At 43.2% G+C, this 19,723-nt stretch overlaps 1 protein-coding gene across 1 annotated transcript in view; it reads right to left on the bottom strand.

The window, feature by feature from the left end:
* Positions 1 to 2,414: 2,414 nt before the first annotated feature.
* Positions 2,415 to 19,723, bottom strand: part of LOC135219059 (cytochrome P450 2L1-like) — a 30,240-nt gene continuing 12,931 nt past the window's right edge. The window contains exons 6-9 of the mRNA XM_064255489.1: positions 3,745 to 3,833; positions 3,347 to 3,512; positions 2,904 to 2,985; positions 2,415 to 2,634 (exon numbers count right to left, since the gene is read on the bottom strand). Of these exons, the coding sequence (XP_064111559.1) occupies positions 2,415 to 2,634; positions 2,904 to 2,985; positions 3,347 to 3,512; positions 3,745 to 3,833 (557 nt within the window). The remainder of the gene's footprint in view (positions 2,635 to 2,903; positions 2,986 to 3,346; positions 3,513 to 3,744; positions 3,834 to 19,723) is intronic.

The following is a 19,723-nucleotide window of genomic DNA, read 5'->3' as shown; positions in this document are numbered from 1 at the left end:
TTTTTATGTACTAGGTAGTTCACATTTCAAGTTCATCCTGAGGCTGGTTACTTTGACTTAGCAAATGTACTACTAGGTCTATTTCTAAGTGTACTGTTCCAGTAAGCAATTCTGCCTCTACAACTTATTTCTAGGAGGCAATGCTCCACAAAAGTTTTTATTGTTTAACTGTACAGTACCTAATAATAAACTTACAAATGCATTTTCAAAAGGCTTGGTCACTTTGAAAAAAAAAAAAAATATATTCAACTGAATTCTGCCACAACTTATTTCTGGGAGGTAATGCTCCACAAAAACACTGTTTTTTTATTGTTTAAAGGAAATTGCTTACAGGTAATATAATTCACTTAGGTACCTACAAATAGACATATTTGTACAAATAGGAACCTGCCTCATAAACTTTTCTGAAGTAGTAGGTACTAGTATCACTTTGAATCGTTGCATGCTCTACTAGTTCACATTTAAAACCTAGTTTCATCTTGAGGCTGGTTGCTTTGCATGAGCATACATGTGGCAGAATCACAAGCTTAAAAGCAAGCGGCAAATCCCTCCCACATAAACTTAATCTATCTGACTACCAAACTCACCCGCAATCACACTTTGTCCTCTTACAGTACAGAATACAGTAGGACAATTGACCCATACCTACAAACAGAAAAAAAAAAAAAAAAAAACACACACAAACACATGTATAGTATAGCTACTTACCCAACTCAGATACTCAGGGCTAGGCTGACAAATCACTGCAGACGAACACCAACAGCCCGAAAAAAACACAACCCGCCAACACACTGCCACTCACAGACACAGACTGACACACAACAACTTTACAACCCCAAAATCTTAATCAAACAACACATCAACGAACAAGAATGCTGCCAAATCCAACTTATTGCCTTCCACGAACGACTTACTTACGACTCTCTTTTAACAGACTCTCCCACTGACATTTTACACAACAAGAGCGCCACAACAGACACCCCGCTTTCTGACCGCCACTTAACCACTCGCATTTATTCTTCCACCACAATATCTCTCTCTCTCTCTCTCTCTCTCTCACGCAACCTTTGGAGACGTACTCCTCCATAACGTAGGTCTATTTCTAAGTGTACAGTTCAAGTAAGCAATGTCCTATAAACAACAGAAAGTCTTTTGTGGAGCACTGCCTCCTAAAGATAAGTAATAAGAGAGAATTTAGGTAGAATTGAAATTTTTTCAAGATGACTGGAGGTTTAGATAGGCAGGCATAATCTATTATATAAAACTTCTAAATGTAAAATTAAAATATTAATAGCTATTTAGAAACAAAAAGCACTTATTTGAACGATTGGGATATTTAGGTTTAATTCACCAGAATCCATTTATTCCTTTGTGCCAATTCATAGAACTTTATGTAATAAAGCAATCAGAGAAGATACTAACCAAAGGAAAATGGAAGGAAGCCATCCTTCTTTGTGATGACTTTGCCATTTTTGTCTAGGAAGTGTTCAGGGTAGAATTCCTCAGGTCTCTCAAAGTATTTCTGGTCTCTGTGGCAGCTCCTGGCACTTGCAAATATTCCAGTGTTCTGGGGAAGAGTGTTTATGAATATAAAATATTTAACTAAAAACTGGATCGCTTTGCTTTTAGGCTATAAGGTGAAGCAACAGAGTTGAGATTTCAAGTTTCAAATTCCAAACTTTCATGACATAACAAAAGATGGTGGTTTGTGACATTAGGTTGGTCTTGTTCTCACTTTTAAAGAGAATTTTATATTGGTAATTATCAGCATTTATGTAAGATGTTGCCATTTTAAACATTTTTTATTCTAGATACAGTTTAGGGCTGCAATCATAGTATTCTCTTTAAAGCTGAATTAGGCTACTTTGTTAGTTGCAAACAGATTTGACCAGTGATATTGAAAGACATACCTTAGGCAACCGGTACTTGCCCACTTGGATCTCTTCTGTGGTTGCGTGCATAATGCCTACAGGTACGAAAGAGGAATACCTCATTACCTCCAGTAAAACTGCCTCGGTGTATGGCAATCTGAAAATTAACAGTTAAGATATAAGCTAACTTCCCCATTACAATAATTAATACAGGAAAGCAAAAAGGAATAAAGTATATTCCTAGTAAGCGTAGGACTATAATATTTCCAGAAAGAATTGAGCTTTTTAATTTCCTAGTCTAGTTTAACCTAAGACTAACTGGAGTCATTGAATTCCAACCCAGGTTTTCCTTAACTCCAGCTTGTCTTTTCAACCTAACTTTTCTTTTAATCTAAGCTACTTTTTCTTAGGACTTCAGCAAATTTATGTTCTTGATAGACTATAGGATTCCAACATATTTATTTTGTTGCTAGACTATAGGATTTCAACATAATTACTTTATTGCTAGACTAGGATTTCAAACATAATTGGGCCTACTAAGCTTTAATGTAACTTTTCACATAGCACCACTAACCTGTCCTTATCATGGAGAAGGGAAGGGAGGTGTGTCCCATTGAAAACCACCTCATCAATTTCCTTCTGCATTTTTCTCTGTATTTCAGGATGGGTGGCCAAGAGAGCAATCAGCCATCGGATGGTAGATGAAGTTGTCTCACTTCCTGCACCAAAAAGGTCGCTGAGGGTGGTTGTGACCAGTTGACATCTTGTAAGTTAAAGGATTAATTTCTGATCTATCAAGCCAAGCACCGGGGCACTTTCAGCCATTCAGCACCTAAAGGCCACCATTAACATTCATGAATGCCTGCTCAGGTGCGCCTGCACAGTCGACCTGCACATTCTTCTCAAAATGATATACCTGCTATGAAACGACCTGTGCACTGCAACTAAATGTTAGTAGCAGCCTTCAAACAGTGAAGATAGGGAGCTGGAGTGGTTGGACAGCAAGCTAAAAACACCCTAAAGCTAAAGTACATGTACAAGGATCTTGAGGAGGAACTGACAGAATATCCCACAACTGCATTAAGAAGTAATGTTGGAGAGGCTGGAGAGCTGACTGAAGAAAGGAACTAAAAAAATATTAGGTAAAGCAAGAGGGTTAAATACGGGTGCAACTATGAGCCAAAGGATGCTTCAAAAAACTCTGTATTAATGACCACGGTACACCTTCAGGTGCATTGACCAGCACCATCCCCTAATGGTAAGTGTTGAAGGAGAAACTTGGTCAAAGTTGCTCTAAATATAAATCGAAGGTGTAAGTGAATAGCCAAATTTTTCATGAACTTAGATTAATCCAAGTACTATTAGTATATAATTGCTAATTTGGCACCATCAAGCATACATCCTCATTTCTAAAAAGAATGATAAATTTTAATTGTCAAGTCAATCTTAGCTATGATTATTTTTTTGGTACTCACAATCATCCTTGAATATAGTACTAAGGCTGCCCCTCTCTTTCTGAATTTCTATGAGGTAGGCATCTATGTAGTCCTTAGGATTGTTTTGGTCCAGCATCTTGATGTGATTCTCTATAATTTCCTGAAAAACAGAAATAAATCCTGTATTTTTTTTTCCCACAAAGCACTAATACGAAAAATGAATGAGATCAGCCATTCAAACCATTAAACCTAGTATGGTGCTACATGATGAAATGGTTATAAAAAAATGGTATAATGGATTCCTGCTGAAGATACTTACAAGCATGAGGTTTTTAAATTGTTCCATGTTATTGTAGATTACGTTAACCTTGACACTTTCTCGAGGACCAAAATCTGGGGAGTATTTTGAACGAGTCCGTGGAAAACATATCCCAGACCTGGATTCTCCCTTGGATTAATTCTATGTTCTGTTTCAAGAAGGCACTAAATTTTATTATTTCTTGGTCATCCGTGTTGTACCTTATATCTGGATATGGTAAGAAAGAAGGAAAATTGACATTTTCGATAATAAAATAAAATTTTACTTATACTTACGAAGTAATCATACGTATTGCCTAAATTTTCCACTCAGCAGCTGAAAATGTTGAGTTTGCTGGTAGTGATGCTAGTTTGAGTAGGTTAATTGAAAGAAACAACGCAGCTGAGTTGTCAATTGTTTTTTGCCCTTGCATCCATATGAAGGGAGGAAGGAGGACTCTGATTCATAATTACATGGTAAATTTTATTTTATCATAAAAATGTCATTTTTATGTATGTAACTTACCAAGTATACTGAAATTAATATATTGCTGAATCCCACATTGCAAAAGAGAAGGGAATTATCAGAATGTTTCTATTCCCAAACAATATTGATGATAATGAGTTAGGGAATATGAAATTGCTAGTACTGATATATGTAATGCTTGTTGTTCCTTACCTGGTAAATAAGCTGTTGCAGGTAGATACTGCCTCTGGTTAGCACTCATCTTTACCATGTAGGATGTGGCAAAGTAGCCCTAACACACTTCTACATTAGTGGGAGCTTGTAGCAAGGGATAAGACCATTGGCTACCAAGCATACATACACTATGTACATAATTTCCCCTGTTCAGATCGCAGTACCAACAAACCAATCCACCAGACACAAATACCTATACCAAATTTTAAATTAACACCTAACCATAAAAACACTGACTGGTGGGGTACTCCAGGTACATTGTACACCCAAGGCTTCCCTCAAACTCAACACCTTAGTTCAAGGCAAAGAAGATAGGAAGGTTGCAAGATTTCCCACGCTTTCATCCCCCAACACCATACCAGCCACTGATAATGGACCCAAGGTACTGCAATCGTTGTATGTCATTTCTACATCACGAAGGTTATGGATAGCTGTTACGGACCAATTCTTAAATACTTGAAAAGTTTACGGCCGCCAGATTCAGGCGCATAACATTTAATTTAATGTCCTTTTATCACATTATATTTATATAGCTTTAGCTGTAATAATAAGATCTTCAGCAGAAACATTAGAGTGGAATAATAAAACATACGAAAACATTTTAAATAATTATTAACAAAAGAAAACCCAATACAATGACAATTTGTCGAAAATTGCATTTTTCCTAACTATACAAACCTGAGGTCCTTTAACAATAGGAAGGAGCTAGCGGCAGCTGGAACGGTCGTAAGCTTCGAAACAAGGGAGAACGGTAGTTAACTGCTTGTCCGACAGTCGCGCGCCGCGCGACTGGGAGGTAAACAAATCACTTTTGCTTTTGGCCCATGCAAAATACGCAGAGTGAGGGGGGTGGCATGAGGAGGGACTATATGTAAAGGACCTCAGGTTTGTATAGTTAGGAAAAATGCAATTTTCGACAAATTGTCATTTGTTCCGATACGTAATACAAACCATCGGTCCTTTAACAATAGGAAGACTCACTTCTTGGTGGGAGGAATCTGAGTCTTTTGATGAACAGACTGGTGTTGTCCATCCCTGGAATGCCTCCCTGGTTTGTAGAGCGAGGGAGGGATCCAAGCCTCTGTCGATTGATCGGGGTGTGCACCGCAGGATCAATGGTCAGACCTCTGGGCCGAGTACTTAAGAGAGAGGCAAGCGTATCTCTTCGTACCAGCAAGCAAGAACTTGTTCCTGTTTGCAAGAGGCAACATAAAGTATGGGTTGTCTCAAGCTGGCATCCACTTCCTCCCCCTGCTGGAGGAAGGATAAGGTGGATATACGCTCCTATCCCTAGTGAAAGGGATAGGATGGGGCTCTGTTGAGTAGCTCACCTGCATCTTGTCCTTATCCAGCAGGGTGACGACCGTGTCCCTCTAACCCACAGTATGAGGGGAAGAAAAAGATGGGAAGAGGAGCCAGTCACACTCTCATTCACTCATCCATTCTTATGGTCACACCAGGACTCGATGCTGTTCAGCCTGCGAGGGTCTGGGTTCGCTACACAACGTGTTGAGCAGCCACCACGGGTCCCAAGGAAAAAGATCCAAGGACCTGTGGGCAATATCCCGAAGGTAGAAGGAAGGGCATGTGGTCTGGTTGACCAGACCCCTGCCTTCAGTACCTGCGCCACGGAGAAGTTCTTGCGGACAAGGCAGCATCTCCTTCGCATCGAAGGCGGTGAAGTCCATTAGGGAGGGGATTGTGAACGACTCGAACCAATCGTCAGGGACCGAAGGGTTCTTGAGTCTTGCGCTACGAAGTTCGGTACGAAATCGAGCGTCACGGATCCCATCCCCTTGGATGCTTGACTTCGCAGGAGAAGTCATGCAGTTCCTCAGAGGAAAAGAAGGAAATAGTCGCATGACCTATCCCTCTTCTCTACGTTCGGTGATGTCCAGTACCCATATGGTCGTCCGTTTGCCACGAAGTCTCTCGCATCCTCATATCCCCATGCAGCGAAGTTCTCGGTAGTGGATAGGACACCGACACTCCATGGTGGGTGTCAATGGTATGGGTACTGTGACAAGCTATTAAAACGAAGTAATGATTGCTCTGTAACAACCGAACTAAGTCACAGCAAGCTAGTTCGTAACTGACTCGGCCGCTCTGACAGCTGCCGACTGACTGCGTTCGGTAGGAGGCAAGTTGTCAAAGCATCCGAGTAAGTCACGTGACCTTCGCCTTTAAAGGGTTATGCCGAGAGACCAAACAAATAATGTATTTGTTTTGTCACCAATGCCGGACAGCGAAGTGATGATTTCTCTTAAGGCATGTGCCCAACAGGCGAAAGTCAATTGCCTTCTAGAGACCGAGGTCCCTGAAGGTAAAACATCTCATGGTTGTTGAATCTCAGCTAAGGAGAAACAACACTATGTACCGTTGAAGACGAAGGTAGATATTGAATGCAACCTACGTCTTCACAGATGAATCGAGAGAAGGATTTCTCAAGATTCATAACCTGTGCTTACAAATGACTGAAAACGCTAACCGCTATTTCATTGCTGTCCGGTGAGAAGTCGTAGTTGCAATGAAAGCGGGGCGTTCTTCAGTAATGAAAACACAGGGGAAAGCCGCCTGAAGAACTGCTTCTCATGGGCTGAACATTTGGGAGTAGAGCTGTCAGGTCGGAGAGTAGGCGATGTCTTCTAACAAATCTCGTAATTGCTCGGTTGAACAATGAACAATTGTACACCTACGAATAAGAGATATTTTGAAGACAAACTCAGATGTCTGCAAAATCATTCGCATTATCGCAGTGCGATGCAGCGGGAGACTTGTACAGACTTCTGTTACCGTGCGGTAAACAGAAAGATGAAAGAGTCCAAGAGATATCTCTGTTGAAAATTCTCGCAATGTCGAAGGCGATGGAATCTAGCGTCACAGCAAGTAGATGGGTCCTTCATTATTGCGAGAATCCCCGTTAATCAGAGACCTAAGTCCATGATTGTTGGGCAGAGATACGGTTCGGTAGTCAATCAAAGCAGGGCAGAGAGAGACATACATGACCGTGCATATCGGAGGCCCAGCTGATACTGAGCTGCTATCAGGCAGTTCAATACGCAGTAGTTGAGCCTGGAGCTCTCGCGGAATTCGTCATCTGAGGTTGCCAGGTAATCCATTATTCCACGAAGGAATGCGTTCGGCTAGAACTACCGAGCATAAAAGATATGCTCGAGCAATTATATTTAGGCGAAACGAATTTCGGTAAAATATAACAGTTGAAATGGTGTTGTCGTGACAAAACCATAAGTATATAAAATTGAAAACTGAAAACTCCTGGGAGGTTGCAGGCAACCCCGAGTTGCAGTTCAATTAGAATACTTCTCTTATAAGTCGCAATCCGTAGTTTAACTAGGATATGCGCCTACCCCTCGGACCATTCAACTGCTTAGTAGAATCATGTCGCGAGGTTAATATACGTAGTATATTTGTAGGATTCTGAACAACGATCTCCATCCTAAATTCTTTCCTTCAAGAAAACCAAAATAAGGATTGGAGATCGACCACCTTCGATCTCTATCAAAGAGAGTGAAGGAGAAGTCTTCTCGAAGGAAAGCTTCAATGGTGAAACAGAATACTAAGACGATAGTTCAAGCCAAACTGGATATTCCCGTCCGATCTTCTCTAGTCCAGGTTGGTCGCCTACTGTGAGATCGTTTTCTTCAGCAGTAGTCTTCTTCCCAATGCTAGAAATTCCAGGAATTCGAGCATAGGCGAGGTTCCCGATTATCGGTGTATATCGGGGATTCTCGTCTCGCTCACTTTGGACCGTGGTCTCGCGTGTAAGTGTTTGGAGATCGTAAAACTCGAACACTGAATGCGTTAGAAATTCCAGTAGAATTCTAAGCAGTCTGCGAAACCCCCACCGAATTCGTCAAACGATATCGGCTGGTGGTCCTCTCGATTCCCGTAGAAATCGAGAATGGGGCAGGATTCCTCCTCAACGACCGGGCTTACGTCAGGTAGGACCCGAAGGCCCCCCCCCCCGGTAGCGCAGTCCCGAACGTGGGATCCTACAGAGAAATCTCTGTAGGATCCCTCCCCTTTCCCTCGTAACCGTAAGGAGAGAGGGATGGGGGAGGAATTGGATACTCGCTCGCCTTCCCAGTGGAATAGCAGTTGGAGAAGGAGTAGGACAGCCATCGCCTTGCGGCGATGGCCTCTCAGAGTCTGGGAAAACGTATCGTCAGAGAAAACGTTTTCCGCGGAGGGTTACGAACTCTCACTGTAGGTAAGGGTCTGCCGCCACTGTGAACGTCGTCTGGGTGGGGCTGATCGACACCTGACAGGAGAGAGCCGATACCGTCCTCCGACTCATTCCAGTCCTCGTCGAGGTCGAAACCTCTCAGGAGGACCGAAGGAGTATTCAAATACGGTGTCCGAAGACACGTAGAAACGCCGCTGTCGCAGTAGAGGAGGTGGAAGTAGCTTGATCGACCGGCCAGAACTGAGAGAGCCTTCTTGTCCGGAGACGAGAGACTCTGGTTCGAGACAGAATCGGCAAGTTCCGATCACGGCAGGACCCACCGTCGGTTTGGGTTCCCTCTCGGGCCCCAAAACGACTCGAGCAGAGACGTGGGCTCTGCTGGGTGGGAGCGGCAATCCTTCCGCAAGGTCATTATGCTGACGAATCAGCTTAATGACTTCTGCAAATTCCTCTGTATCTCGGGAGTAACCGTGTCTTGCGGAGTAGGACCGTCCAGTCCCTCCAACAAGAACAGATCCCTAGATACTCCTCCTTCAGAAGGAGGAACAGCGGCAGACCCCTGACGGTCGCCTCCAGCTACTTGCGCGTATGTCCTGGTCGGTCCTGGAACCGTGCCTGGTCCATACGGCGTCATAGCTGGGTCACGAGCGGCGCACCTCTCGTGATCGCTCCTCGGAGGAGGTTGAAGGTACGGGAGAGGCAGACCTGACGCTCCCCCCTCGCTCGCTGGCAGGACCAGCGTGCGTGGAGGGCTGCTGCTGATCGTCAACCCGCGGTGACGGTCGAGCAGCAGGCCTAGCCTTGCCGCTCGCCTGGGGCGATTGGCTCGGCTGAGAACGTCGAGACCGATCTCTAGCGTCAGGCGAGCTGCCGCTGGTCACCGTTCTCCGCCCGGTGGGGCCCATCGGGAGCGGCGGACGGGGGGTGACCTGCTAGGCTCTCTGTCGCGTCGAGACCGGCCAGCGTCCTCATCGGCGCGTCGAGCCGCTGGTACCTAGCCGTGGCTGGTACCGGCGGCCGCGGGGACTCCTTCCTCGCCTCAACCCGTGGCTGGTCAGCGACCGTCACGTCAGCAAACGAGCAGCCAGTTGATCGCTGCGAGAGCGTCCACTGGCCTGGCGAAGAGTCGTGTGCACGACTCTCGCCAGTCTTCTGCTCCGCGCCGCTGTCTTGACGGCGAGCGAGCTCGGGCGTCAAAACTTTGGCTGGACGGTCTTCTTTGGAGACGTCCACTCGGTGCTTCTCGTGAACGAGAAGCGGCCGAGGACGGAACCTGGTTTAGCGGCAGGAACCGCTAGCACCAGGTGAGGACGCACCAGCCGAAGAAGCGACGGGCCCCCCGTTCCCAAGAAGGAACCAGCAGAGGCAGAAGAGCTCCCAGCTCGCCTGAGCGAGCCGGGCCCTTAGAAGATCCCGAAGGAGTCTTCTTAGGGGGGGAGGAGGCAACCTTCTTCTTCTTCGGCTGTTTGGCCTTAGAAGTCGAAGGGGAAGGAGAGGCAGCAGACGACGAAGAAGACGACGAAGACACCTTCTTCCTCTTCCTCTTCTTCTTCGCCAGGCTCCGCAGGACAGACGTCAGTCTTCCATCCAGGAGGGAGCCGGGGCGGCCAGTTGCGAAGCAACAGGGCCCGACTGCACCTGTCCGGAAAGACCTGAGACTGTGACAGCACCACCAACAGCAGGAACAACAGGAACAGGTCCAGGAACAGCAGGAACGGCAGGAACATCTGAAAGTGAATGAGCAGCCGGCACCTGATCTGAAAGGGAATGAGCGGCTGGGACAGCAACAGGTACGGCAGGCACGGCAGGTACCACAGGAGAGCCAGGCGTCCTGTCGGCAGCTACCGTCATCCTCGGCACTGGCGGCAGGTCCAGGGGGTACTCTTTGGGCAGCGGAAGTCCGGGGTCGGCAATACAAAGAACCCAGGTGGCGGTGGCACCGTCCTCTTTGGCACGGCAGGAATTGGTTTCTGGATTGCAGCCGTGGGTGTTACCGACATGACATGTGGTGTGTACACCAGGTGCGGTGGCATCTCATATGCTGGTGTCGAGATTGTGGTTGTTGTAGTGGTTACCGTACCATGAGTGACCACTGCCGACCCCGCCAACCGCTGAATCAACCCCTGTATGCTCGGCACTCCCTGCAGTCCCAGCGACTCCCACACCTGTCCCAGGTCGTCCTTCGCTGATGGCACACCTGCGGAAGCAACAGTCGGGTTAGTTAGAGGGGCTCCTCGCGCCTGGGGGGAGAAGAACCCCACCCAGAGCGGATGGAAGACCCCGAGTACAACTGGGACGTCCGGGTAGCGGGCGCCCTCCTCCACACTCGACGGATCGAGAGAGGAGAAGGACTCCGCTACCCCCCCGCAGGGGAAGGCGCGAAACGTGGGGGCTGGCCGGGGGGCAGGAAAGAGGACGAAGTGTCCGTTACCAAAGGAGTCACTGGACTTTCCGATGACTTCTTGGGCGGCCTAAGTCTCTTCCTGCCCTCGTACAGCACCCACTGCGCCTCGGACCAATGCATACAAGTTACACAGGGCTCGTTGCGGGAGCACTCTCGCCCCCGACAACGAGTACAAACCTCGTGAGGATCTACATCTACATCCAAGGTCGTCTCCCACGGATGTAGCACCTGCGGTAACATAGATAGATTAGTAAGAGGGGTTCCCTCACGCACGGGGGGAAGACATGCCCCACCCCGAACGCAAGGAAGACCCAAATACAAAATACAATGAAGAAGCTGAGCGGGGGGCAGGAAGGAAGACGAAGAATCGGATACCAAGGGAGTCGCGGGAGAGCTTTCCGACGACTTCCTGGCAGACCTTCGCTTCCCCTACCCCCGCACAGCAGTGAAAAGTAATATGAAACAGAATACTGCCCTTGCGATTCACTTCATAGAACTTAAAGGAGAAAAGATCAATTCCCGGGTAAGAACGGAAACTTGATCCAATAATATGATGCTATCATAAAATATATATGAAAATGAAACAGAATACTGCACTTGCGATTTCATTTTCACATAAAAAAATCGTAAGGATCAATTCCCGGGTAAGAACGAAAATTGATCCAAATTAAATTTCATGCAAATAAATAAATGAAAATGAAAAGAATATTGCAATTGCGAATCCACTTTCATTGCATTCTATTATACAAAATTAAAAGGCTCGTGCCGAGCGCAATCACACTCTCGGTAACTTGAACGCACAGGGCAAAAATATAATGAAAAGAGTACTTACATTTTTCAATTACACACTTTCGCCCAAAATACATGACTCGGCGCGAGCGCGCCCAGCCCTCGGCACCGAGACATAATTCAAGGGTTCAATTCATGAAAAGAGGAAATCGCCGCATCTACGGCGATAACTCCATGTTGGTTCATAATTAAGTAATGAAAATGAAAACAGTGTACTTACAGTTTCATTTTCAAGTCAACAAACCATTAGTAGAAAACACAATATAAACAAAGCATACGACGATGAAGCAGGCAGAGAGCGATGACGAACACGTCCTTCACACCCGCGGCCGAAAGCAAAAGTGGTTTGTTTACCTCCCAGTCGCGCGGCGCGCGACTGTCGGACAAGCAGTTAACTACCGTTCTCCCCTTCCTTGTCGAAGCTTACGACCGTTCCAAGCTCGCCGCTAGCTCCTTCCTATTGTTAAAGGACCGATGTTTGTATTACGTATCGGAACAACATAAACTTATTAATGAAAACGTTACAAAACAATCCAAGTGAAAGTTACAATAGTTAACTAGGCAATGAAATTCTGAAAATTACAGTTTCTTAAACGGAGGTGAGGCAAGTATTATATAATTAATAATACTGATCCAAATGATCAGGGGGACACCCCACGGGAACATCTGCAAGAGGGACAAATCACGTGGTTGCTACCAACAATCAACAACAAGGCTAACTTCCTCGTAGAGACGAATCCTCATCAACTACATCGTCCGGGAATATATACCGTGCAAGTTCATTGAAGCATTCAGCTTCCACAAAGCGCGCTTCCACCATAAATTCGCTACCCTCGTAGCCAACGATGCACGATTCCCAGGACGACCACCGAAGTATAGCCAAAATAACACTCGCAACGCACAACTATCAAAACGTCCATCCTCTTCTACTGCAGAGTTCCGTGTCCCGCCTGAAGTATACCTCACGCCTCCAACGTCACCTGCTGTAACAGTAATATTGACATATAATTAGGGAACTATGGTATTTGTAGAACAGGTAATAACCCAAAGCAGTAGTTTTGTTAAGAACTATTTCCTACAACTATCACGGGATCGTAACACCCCCACCCTTAACAAAAAAATCACATTGATTTTATGTAAAGTGAATGCTAGCAGGCAAAATAACCTTAGTAGCAATATAACCTGCAGATTTCTTTCCAAACCCTATCTCCGTAAAGAAAAACAAAGTTGTACACAATAATTCCTTTACAATAGTCAAGTAAAGTATATAATCTACAGACTAAACAAAACATAGGGAACCTTACAAAATTTCCAATAGAAAAGTATGCAGATTAATTACCTATACAAAGCAAATATGCAAAATAACAATATTTACACTCTAGACAGGGCATCTGGTATATTATCTTTCCCAGGAATGTGAATAACTAACAAATCATTACTTCAGAGCAAATAGATTTATTTTTACTTACGTGAACCAATGAATATGCATTAAACTTTCCAAATCATGATGCTCAACATCAAAATCGGTACTTTTACCTGACCTAGTTGTCACAAGCACCGTTTCAGGTTTAGGTACTATCACCTGTGGATTGACAAAAACTGTCTGATTACAACTTACTTTACCTTGAGCAAGATAATTTGCCAAAACAACATCAACCTCAGTTATGGGGAGAGTATCAACAACTGCAAACTTAGACTCGCTGGCAACAATGTCTGAAAAAAAAATACAGTTCAACTACCGGGCAAGATATCCACTCGTTTCCAACACCTTTAATAAGCTTATGCTCATTCAACCACTTACTGCCCACTGGAATGGCTTTCCGTAGAATTAAAGATTGAGAAGACCTGTATCTCTAAGTACATTGACATTATGACCTCTTGCCAATTTTCAAGTGTGCTGATTTTACCTTGAGATTTAAACCACTTAAAGTCGTTCATCCACTACCTGTTTTATCATTAACGAGCATGGCACAGAATCCTTTTCTTAGGACACTTAGCAGCTATATGCCCATTTTTCCCACAACGAAAGCAAGTTACCCTGCCCTGGTACTTAGCTTTAAAATGCTTTTGGGGAGAAGAGCAGGACCAACTCTTAACTTGATTATCATCATTAGCAGTTACATTAACCCCTGTAGGCAATTTACCAGTTTCATACGCATTATATTTACCTTTAACAGCAGGCTTAGAATAACTACGGTGTGTTAACACGTACTCATCAGCTAACCGAGCAGCACTCGCTAAATTGTCAATTTTCTTTTCATTTAAGAAAATACAAAGGTCTTTAGGTAAATTGTGCTTAAAATTTTCCAATAAGATTAACTGACACAATTTAGCATACTCACTCTTGACATCGCTGGATCTCAACCAATTTTCAAAATGCTTCTCCATTTCACGAGCAAACTCCACAAAAGTTTGATTGGAGGATTTTCGACTGTCACGAAACTTTACTCTGTAGGCTTCAGGAACCATCTCATAAATCCTTAAAATGGCTTCTTTCACTTTAGCATAATCTTGACTATCTTCCAACGACAGAGAAGCCCAAGCCTTTAGAGCCTTCCCGGAAAAAGCAGTCTGAGCCATGATGCCCACCTATCCTCACTCCACTTGAAATTTGCCGCTACCTTCTCAAAAGCTATGAAAATTCTACGACGTCACTCTCGTCAAACTTTGGTACGTACTTCAACATACGGGAATCTTCATTACCAGAAATAGGAGATCGGGAACCCGTCAGCCTGGCCAATTCCAGCTCATGATCACGTTTCTGCTGTTCATTTTCTAACTGCTTCATACTAAGTTCATGTTCACGCCGTTTCTGTTCATCTTCAAACTCGAGTTTTTTCAAATCCAGTTTCAGTCGAAGTTTCACTACCTCACAGTCTTCGTCGATTTCTTCCTCTAAAAGCTTGAAGTCAACGTCCACTCCATCCGGAGCAAAATGCGCTATGATACCTTTCCTTATGTCATCATTAGTACTACTAACCGTAAACTCCAACTGTAAATAATCCGACACAACCAGCAGTTCCGACTTTTTAATATTAAACAATTTACTACGCCAATCGTCTCTCCTAAGAAAACGAGCGGCATCGTCATTAGTTTCAATTTCCATGTTTTTACCATTAATTACACCATCCAACCTAATGACACTGCTGAAGATCCCGCTGGGGATGCCAAAAATATGTTACGGACCAATTCTTAAAATACTTGAAAAGTTACGGCCGCCAGATTCAGGTGCATAACATTTAATTTAATGTCCTTTTATCACATTATATTTATATAGCTTTAGCTGTAATAATAATGATCTTCAGCAGAAACATTAGAGTGGAATAATAAAACATACGAAAACATTTTAAATAATTATTAACAAAAGAAAACCCAATAAACATAAACTTATTATGAAAACGGTTACAAAACAATCCAAGTGAAAGTTACAATAGTTAACTAGGCAATGAAATTCTGAAAATTACAGTTTCTTAAACGGAGGTGAGGCAAGTATTATATAATTAATAATACTGATCCAAATGATCAGGGGGACACCCCACGGGAACATCTGCAAGAGGGACAAATCACGTGGTTGCTACCAACAATCAACAACAAGGCTAACTTCCTCGTAGAGACGAATCCTCATCAACTACATCGTCCGGGAATATATACCGTGCAAGTTCATTGAAGCATTCAGCTTCCACAAAGCGCGCTTCACCATAAATTCGCTACCCTCGTAGCCAACGATGCACGATTCCCAGGACGACCACCGAAGTATAGCCAAAATAACACTCGCAACGCACAACTATCAAAACGTCCATCCTCTTCTACTGCAGAGTTCCGTGTCCCGCCTGAAGTATACCTCACGCCTCCAACGTCACCTGCTGTAACAGTAATATTGACATATAATTAGGGAACTATGGTATTTGTAGAAGGTAATAACCCAAAGCAGTAGTTTTGTTAAGAATATTTCCTACAAACTATCACAGGATCGTAAACAATAGCGAATATCAACTTACACCTCCAATAAGTCACTCGTAAAATAAAGGGTAAGGGTAAATTACATATGTCTGAAGGCTAACAAAGTTGCAATTTCTCTTACTCGTGAGCTTGGCTTGAAGGAAGGTAAGACTTCTTCAATCAAAGAATGATTCAGTTATCAGATCTTTTATGAAGAAAACCAGGGCGTTCTTCAAGAGGGGGCAAGACAGATTCTTCACTGAGTACCAAATATTACTCGAAAGGCCTAAAATTTTCTCTGCTCTATGGAAGTAATGCTTCAGGACTCTTACTAAGCACAGAACTCTCTCTTCATCCTCGGGGCCCAGAATTTCCAACAGAATTTTAATAATGAAGGAACGTGGCAAAGTCTTGGCTGGGTTCTAATTTTTTGCTAAAATGTCCAGGATGAATCAACAAACTGCATCCCCTTGGGGAAATCCAATTCTTTTATCTGTAGCATGTGCTTTGTACTTCATTGATCCGCTTATCTGTCGACAATGCAACGAGAAAGTCTTTCTGGTCATGTCTCATAACAAAGAAGAACGCATAGATTTAAAATGAGGACTACAGAGCCATTTCAAGACTACGTACATCCAAATTCACGAGACAGTTGCTGATTCCTTGGGTTTGGATGTATTAAGACTTGATTAGGTAGAGTTCAACATTGCTCTGTATCCCTTAATTGAAGACGAGACATTATGATGTCTGTACCAGACCCTGAAGATTGTCCACTTGACCTGGTAGACTTTGACAGATGAAGAACATCTACATTTTGCTATACCAGCTGAAGCTGCTCTTGAAAATCCCTTCTGTTAATGGAGTTTCCTAACAGTTGAAACCCTGTTAGGGCCAGTTGGATAATCCTTGGTGATTCCATCTGAAATGGGATTATCTAAGAAGATTGGGCCTTGTAGATAACAATCTTAGGAAGTCTGTTGGTAGCCTGAGGAGATCTGGGAACCATTCCTGTCTTGGCAAGAACTCAAGAACTTGTTGATTACTTTCCGTGTCATGCGGAATGGCAGGAATACATATGAATCTTTGTTAGACCAGTCTTGTAGCATGGCATTAGTTCACCCATGCTAGAGGATATGGGATTGGCGAACAAGATTTTGGAAGTTGGCTGTTTTTGGAGGTCACAAAAAGATCTATGAGAGGCCTCCCCCACACTCATCACATGTCCTCACACACTTGCAGATGTAGGGTCCACTCTGTGGGGAGCACCTGTTTGCAACAGCTCAGACTGTCTGCTAGGACACTGAGCCCTTGATGAACCAGGTCACAAGCTTTGTTTTGGAGAGATCTTGGTGCTTTGCAAAGGGAAAAAAAATAAGTCCCCCCTTGCTTCTGAGTATAAGTCAGGGAAGTGGTGCTGTTGTAGTGCTATCACCATCTAGTTGTAGACTTTTTTCACAAAATGCTGGGATCCTAAATAAATTGCTGTTAGTTCCTTCAGGTTGATGTGCCAACGACTTGATCCTGAGACCACTTCCCTGACACTTCTTGGTCATCTAGGAGAGCTCCCAACCTAGATCTGATGCGTCTGCATAGAATTTTAGGTTGGGGCTTTGGGGCTCAAAGGAAGGAGAGACTTCCCTTTTGAAAGTCTGTTGTTTGATTTCCACCATAGGAGATCCTCCTTGATCTCCTGAGAAATGCAAACTATGAAGGAATCTGGAGGAGTTCTCCTATCTCAGTTGGCATGAAGATAAAACTGAAGGGAGGACCTCATATGGAGCCTTCCCAGGGCTACAAACTGCTCCATAGAGGCTAAGGTGTCAAGAAGGTTCATCCATTGCTTGGCGGAGTAAGTATGCCAGGAGAGGAACCCATTCCCTTTCTTCAGGCATGCCTGGATTCTTTTGGGGACAGAAAAACCTGAAAACTCCAAGAATCTATCACTACCCCTAAATATAGAATCCTCTCTGTAGGAATCAGTTGAGACTTATGATAGTTGACTAATAGGCCCTATGAGAAGGATCTTCTGAAGATCCTTCATGCAACTTTCCTTTGACAGTAATCAACGAAGCCAGTCGTATAAAAAGATGTTGATCGCCATTAGATGAAGGTATTGGGCAAGTGGAGCAAGTACCTGAATAAAGACTTGCTGTGGTGTCAAAGCCGAAAGCATAGGGATCAGAACTGGTTTACATAATATGTTGTGGAACACAAAGCAAAGGTACTTTCTGGACTTTGGATGTATTGGGATGTGAAAATAAGCATTCTACATGCCTACAGTTGTCATCCAGTTGCCCTGCTGAATGGATGACAAGATAGAATGACTTTTCTCCATCTTGAATTCTATATTTTCGACAAAGAAATTCAAGGCACTTATGTCCAGTACAGGCAGTCCCCGGTTTATGGTGGTTTCGGCTTACGACGTTCCGAGGTTACGACACTTTTCAATTATATTCATCGGAAATTATTTCCAGGTTTACGACGCTGATCTGATGGAAGAGATATGACTCCAAAAAGGTAAAATAATCAATATCTGAAGTTTTTTTTTTGCTGAATAATGCAATAAAATGCAGTTTACATAGTTTTTAATACATCCAAAGCATTAAAAGTAAGGTTTTCTTAGGACTTTTTACAATTTTCAATGCTGTTCCAGCTACAATCCCACACTTCTTCAAAAAAATTGTACCCTAACAACATACCATACTCATTACAGTGTTCCCCGTATTCGCAGGGGATGTGTACCAGACACCCCCGTGAATAGTTAAAACCCGAGAATAGTTAGAACCACCACTAAACATGCTTATAACTGCCTATCTTGAAAGTTCAGATACCAAATGTAACCTTTAATAACATTCTACTTCAAATATACCTAAAATTACTAACCTATTACTGTATTCTTCTTTGAGGTTATATTATTAATATCATTTCAAAGTCATCTTAAACATTTACCATTAAAAACATATACCTAGCAATGCCAGGGAGAGATGAGAGAGAGAGAGAGAGAGAGAAGAGAGAGAGATGAGAGAGAGAGAGAGAGAGAGAGAGAGAGCAGTGAATGGCAACATTTCATATATCTGACCATCAAGAGTGAAATTATGAATTATTTCTGAGACAGAGAGAATAATAATGTGTGTGTGTGTGTGTGTGTGTGTGAGAGAGAGGAGAGAGAGAGAGAGAGTGGAGAGGAGAGGAGAGAGAGAGAGAATAACTCCTAAACTCCGACTCCTTCCCCTCTGCCAATAGTATATCAAACTGTCATTTACTCCCCCGCCCACCTTCCTCTACGTGGTAAAAGACTGGGAATCGCTATTTTTTAATTAATCTTATCAATATTTTGAAATTAGTTTTAAGGTAAGTTTTTTATTTATACTACAAAATAAATAAACATAGGTAAGTAAGAAAGAGAGAGAGAGAGAGAGAGAGAGAGAGAGAGAGAGAGAGTGTTATTGTTACTGTTTAATCTCATTAAACTTAATATTATTTTTAAACTAGTACTGTATATTATTATCTTACCATAAAATGTAGTAATGTCCTTAAAGATATACATAAATTTCCAGCCCAAACAGAGGGCGAGAGTTACCACTAGGATATACTATCTCGTGTGGCAAAAGAGAGAGAGAGAGAGGGGGTGGGGTGGGGTGGGGGAGGGTTATCCTTATTTAAGACTGAAATGGATAGATTATTGTACTTCTATAAAATACTATCACATATGAATTTTCAAATTAGTCATATTACTATTATTATTATTATGCGAAATATTAATAAACATACATATGTACCATGGAAATTCTCTCATCTCAGTAAGAGAGAGAGAGAGAGAGAGAGAGAGAGAGAGAGAGAGAGAATTTACTAATCCTGACACTTGATAAATTTGACAGTTGTTGGACCCCAGCCATCCCAGCTTGCTACCTGGAGTTCAAAGAGAAAGATGCGGGTATAAAAGGCATTTTCTTTCATTCTTACATAATTTTTTTATTTTATTTATAAACTAAAATCTTGCTAAGTTCACTTTGAGCATTTTCTTTACTGAATTGATATTATTGTTTGTTTACATTAGTATTGATATTTGAAAATCAGTAA

Source organism: Macrobrachium nipponense, chromosome 1, assembly GCF_015104395.2.
Source record: "Macrobrachium nipponense isolate FS-2020 chromosome 1, ASM1510439v2, whole genome shotgun sequence".
Taxonomy (NCBI): domain Eukaryota; kingdom Metazoa; phylum Arthropoda; class Malacostraca; order Decapoda; family Palaemonidae; genus Macrobrachium; species Macrobrachium nipponense.
This window is presented reverse-complemented; position numbering and strand designations above follow the sequence as displayed.